This window comes from Salmo trutta, chromosome 11 (genome assembly GCF_901001165.1).
Source record: "Salmo trutta chromosome 11, fSalTru1.1, whole genome shotgun sequence".
Lineage (NCBI taxonomy): Eukaryota > Metazoa > Chordata > Actinopteri > Salmoniformes > Salmonidae > Salmo > Salmo trutta.
The window spans coordinates 22,556,531-22,561,680 of NC_042967.1; the positions used below are offsets into that span (position 1 = coordinate 22,556,531).

Below are 5,150 nucleotides of genomic sequence, written 5' to 3' on the forward strand. Positions count from 1 at the left end.
CCTATATATATACTATCTACTTGTTCTATTATTATCTTTCCTGTCCCCCCTATATATATACTATCTACTTGTTCTATTAGCAGATTTTCTCAACTATAGTTCTTCAGCCTTTTTTTCTATCAGTGAACCACTGCTTAGCAAACAAGGTCAGATTAGACATCTCAGCACTTTCTTCTGTTTTGACATGTTCACCGAAAACTAGAAAACAAGGTTATTCTTCTACAAAACATGTACTGAGCAGTAGTAATATTATAATGTAGTCTGGTGTCTGCTCACAGTCATACTAGACATGCCTCTGAAGTCACACCCTATTTCCCCCTGGGTCCTGGTGAAAAGTAGGGAACAGGGACGTAGCCTACGACTCATCGATAAAAAACGGCATTCTTTTTCTAAAAACACCTTCCTGCACAACTACTGATTGTCCTTCCACCTAGTAGTCTCTTCTCACTATGGGCTGCGTCAGAAATGGCACCCTATTCCCTATGTAGTGTACTGCTTTTGACCAGAGCCCTGTGGGACCTTGTTAAATGAACTGCGCTATGTAAGGTGTAGGGTACCATTTGCCACGTGCTTCTACGGAAACATAAAGAGCTACAACGCCAGGACATCATTAAACTGGCAGGGAGTGAAGACGTTTGTTTTTAACCATCTTTTAACACTTAGTTACATAACGAGCAGCTCCTCTGCTAAATTAACACGCTGCTGTAAATTGTGATTCTACATTTTAGGGCATGCTGTGTGAGTGTGTCTGTCTGGATCTACGTGTGTGTGTGTGTGTGTGTGTGTGTGTGTGTGTGTGTGTGTGTGTGTGTGTGTGTGTGTGTGTGTGTGTGATGTATGGGTTGGTTCTTCTATCCTTGCGGGGACCTAAAATCCCCAAAGTCTCCCCATGGATTGTACAACAAGGAAGATTCTCCCTCGTGGGGACAATTCCCACATCCCCATGAGGACGAAGACTATGTTAGTCTTAGGGGTTTGGTTCAGGTTTAAGAGGGTTTCTGTTTCTGCTGTTGTAAAACCTTGGGTTGCACGAGCCTATTGCAACTTTCTGCCCTGTTTCTATATTGTACATCAGACCGGTCTGGAGAGGGTGAGAGAACGTGAGAGGCCGATAGGGGTCTATAGGGGTCTATAGGGGTCACCCATCACAGTTCAACAACAGGAGGAAGACAATTATTAATAAACTTCTGAGGGTAAAAAAGTTTAATTAAAAAAAAAATATATTATGATAAAATCATTATAATGCATGCAAACTGAATCAGTGAAATGAATAGATAAATAATTAAATAAGTAAGTACATAATTGGAAATCCCACCAAGGGATGACAGGATTAAGTTCTACAGAGAAAAGTGTTAAAGCGCTTGATGTAATACAATGAAATATAAAATATAAAAAAAGACAAAACCAGATTGAGCAAATAAATATATACATTTTTTGTTGAACTTCCTCCTCATGTCAGTGGCCCCCCAGCTCTCTTAATTAGGCCCTTACTAACTCCCACAGTCAATGCTTTCTCCTACCCTTTTCCATTCACACCTAGGGGTTAGGTTTAGGGTTAGGGTTAGATTTACGGTTAGGGTAAGGGTACGGGGTTAATGGTTACGTTTAGGGTTAGGGTTAGATTTACGGTTTGGGTTAAGGTTACGGGTTAAGGTTAGGGTTAGGGTAAAGGGTTAGGGGTTAGGGTTACAGGTTAGGGTTAGGGGTTAGGGTTAAGGTTAATGGTTAGGTTTAGGGGTTAGGGGAAATAGGATTTTGAATGGAAAATAATTATAGGTCCCCACAAGGATAGATGAACATAAAATATGTGTGTGTGTGTGTGTTGTGCCTTGTCACTTGGTGCTGTGCTACGGAGCATAGATAATTACAAGAACAGCTTCATTCCCTTCTGTCTGCTTCATATCTCAGCAATCTGGGATTGGTACCAACATCACATTTTGGACGTGTCAATGAGAGATATCAGACTATAGCCATTGATTATTGAAGACTGTATCTTAGAAATGCCCCATGACTTGAGTCCAACTGTAGTTCAACCATCCCTCAACTGTAGTTCAACCATCCCACAACTGTAGTTCAACCATCCCTCAACTGTAGTTCAACCATCCCACAACTGTAGTTCAACCATCCCTCAACTGTAGTTCAACCATCCCTCAACTGTAGTTCAACCATCCCTCAACTGTAGTTCAACCATCCCACAACTGTAGTTCAACCATCCCTCAACTGTAGTTCAACCATCCCTCAACTGTAGTTCAACCATCCCTCAACTGTAGTTCAACCATCCCTCAACTGTAGTTCAACCATCCCTCAACTGTTTACCAAAAAATGTTGGTGTTTGAATCCCAGATTGCCCCTTTAACATCAACTATAGTGTCTCTGCTTTATTCTGACATAACCTGTAGTTTATAACCAGTTATTATAGTCTGATTGTAGTTTATAACCAGTTATTATAGTCTGGTTGTAGTTTATAGCCAGTTATTATAGTCTGGTTGTAGTTTATAACCAGTTATTCTAGTCTGGTTGTAGTTTATAACCAGTTATTATAGTCTAGTTGTAGTTTATAACCAGTTATTATAGTCTGGCTGTAGTTTATAACCAGTTATTATAGTCTAGTTGTAGTTTATAACCAGTTATTATAGTCTGGCTGTAGTTTATAACCAGTTATTATAGTCTGGTTGTAGTTTATAACCAGTTGTTATGGTCTGGTTGTAGTTCATAACCAGTTATTATAGTCTGGTTGTAGTTTATAACCAGTTATTATAGTCTGGTTGTAGTTTATAACCAGTTATTATAGTCTGGTTGTAGTTTATAACCAGTTGTTATGGTCTGGTTGTAGTTCATAACCAGTTATTATAGTCTGGTTGTAGTTTATAACCAGTTATTATAGTCTGGTTGTAGTTTATAACCATTTGTTATAGTCTGGTTGTATTTTATAACCATTTATTATAGTCTGGTTGTAGTTTATAACCGGTTATTATAGTCTTGTTGTAGTTTATAATTAGGGCCAGGAGGTTTTTCTGGACAGACCATATAAGGACAGGTAAAACACCAGGTGTGCATCCCAAATGGCACCCTAGTCCATATAGTGGCCACATAAGGCCCTGGTCAAAAGTTGTGCATTACTTAGGGTATAGGTTGCCATTTGGGACACAACCCTTGTGCTAATGGCCATGATGATTATTTAAAAATGTACAGAATAAAAGAGCAAGAGAGAGGGATAGACACCATTTGTCTAACAAGTGTGTTTTCTCTTGCCTTGCAGCCCACAAAAGGATTTGCTAGCTCGTTCCGAGTGGACCTACCAGAAACAGCGTGAATTTGCACAATAGAGAACTGGCCAACATTGGCGGCAACGTTAGAGAAAGAGAGAGAGAAAGAGAGAGAGAGAAAACAACCAAACACAAACAAATCTATGACAACCAGACCATGGGCTTGTTTTGAAACTTCATTATCTGGGAGTGGCCAGCTAGAACGGAACCTTTCATCTCCATCGCCACGGGAGACAGCAGGACAAAGTGCTGGAGAAAGAAATCTAGAACTGCAAATGTAAAACAGAAGAACTCTAGAACTGTAGCTGTGGAACTGAAGACGAACTCTAGAACTGGAACTGTAAAACAGAAGAGCTCTAGAACTGGAACTGTAAAACAGAAGAGCTCTAGAACTGGAACTGTAAAACAGAAGAGCTCTAGAACTGGAACTGTAGAACAGAAGAACTCTAGAACTGGAACTGTAGAACAGAAGAGCTCTAGAAATGGAACTGTAAAACAGAAGAAGTCTAGAACTGGAACTGTAGAACAGAAGAACTCTAGAACTGGAACTGTAGAACAGAAGAAGTCTGGAACTGGAACTGTAGAACCAAGGTGTAGAAGGAACTTCTAGGACCATAGTAGGCCTTAATTTCATCTCAGCAGGCCTGAGACCCCGGGCCCAAAGCCAAAGGACGAACGATGGAAGAAAACCACTGTGTTTAGAAAGGGATGCAGGGAGGGTGTATCAACTGGACTTATAAACCAAGGGTTACGAAAATAGACAATGGACAAAGAGGAATCAAAGAAAGACTGATGAACAACACAAACAGACATTTTGTCGTCGGTGACTAGGGGGGTTCGTGGCCATGGGGTACCCCCCCCCCGTCTAGTCCATCTGTGTGTGCCTGTTTACACAAAAAGAAACGTTTCTGTACAAACTTCAACCAACCATCACTATGAGCCCTTTAGCTGTTTCTACTGTCACCACTACACCAACTGTACAGGAATGAAGGATGAGAGGAGGGGGAGAGAGAAATGGAGGGAAAGAGATGGTGCGTGAGAGAGTCAGAGTGAGCGAGAGAGAGAGAGAGAGAGAGAGAGAGAGAGAGAGAGAGAAACCCCAGAAATGATGTGAACTATTATACAAATTCAATATCTCTACTTGACTGTTTTTATAACTTCTCTTGTTTTTTTCCTGTTGTTTTCTCTGTGCGGTCCAAGTGTTCTGAATCTCCAGTATTCTGACTTTACAGTAAAGAACAACTACAACAAAATTGCCTACAACACGGCTAGTTGAGTTCATGCTTCTTTGGGCGACCTCCCTCCATAACATTGGTCTGAGAGGAACTTAACAAACCAGAGAAATGTTGTGGTTTATATCATGTGTGCAAAGTGTTTACTGTGCTATTTTAAAGCTTAGCCTATAAATGAATATACATCTCTCTCTCTATATATATATATATATACATATCTATATATAAGATATACTTTTCTGAAACTGTGTAACCATTGGTTAGTTTCTTATCCACCATGCAGTACTGTCAATACCAACTGATACCAAGTGCTAAAATCAAGAACTTGTATTCATTAAACATAGAGGGCGTGGCTTCACTATGCAAAGACTCCGCCCCTTCACTCCAAGGTTTAGGCTGATGTTTTTCTTTGCTCCTTTTTGGTGACGCTCGGCTTCTGAATAGTTATAATGCATTAGAATTATATTAGTAGAACCTTTTGGATGCAGTCGTAAGGCGTTATGAAACGGCCTTCCTAACACTAACGCTTTGCTTCTATATGGTGTTATGAATACGTTCATAAGGGAAACAGATCTTCTATATGGCGTTATGAATACGTTCATAAGGGAAACAGATCTTCTATATGGTGTTATGAATACGTTCATAAGGGAAA

General features: G+C 40.1%; 1 protein-coding gene across 4 annotated transcripts in view; it reads left to right on the plus strand.

Annotated features, from left to right (window-relative positions):
• Nucleotides 1-4,886, plus strand: part of LOC115202488 (protocadherin-10) — a 29,393-nt gene extending 24,507 nt beyond the window's left edge. For all 4 annotated transcript variants that reach the window (XM_029766647.1, XM_029766646.1, XM_029766648.1 and 1 more), the window contains exon 5: nt 3,260-4,886. In XM_029766647.1, the coding sequence (XP_029622507.1) occupies nt 3,260-3,279 (20 nt within the window). In that variant the 3' untranslated portion in view covers nt 3,280-4,886. The remainder of the gene's footprint in view (nt 1-3,259) is intronic.
• Nucleotides 4,887-5,150: the final 264 nt, after the last annotated feature.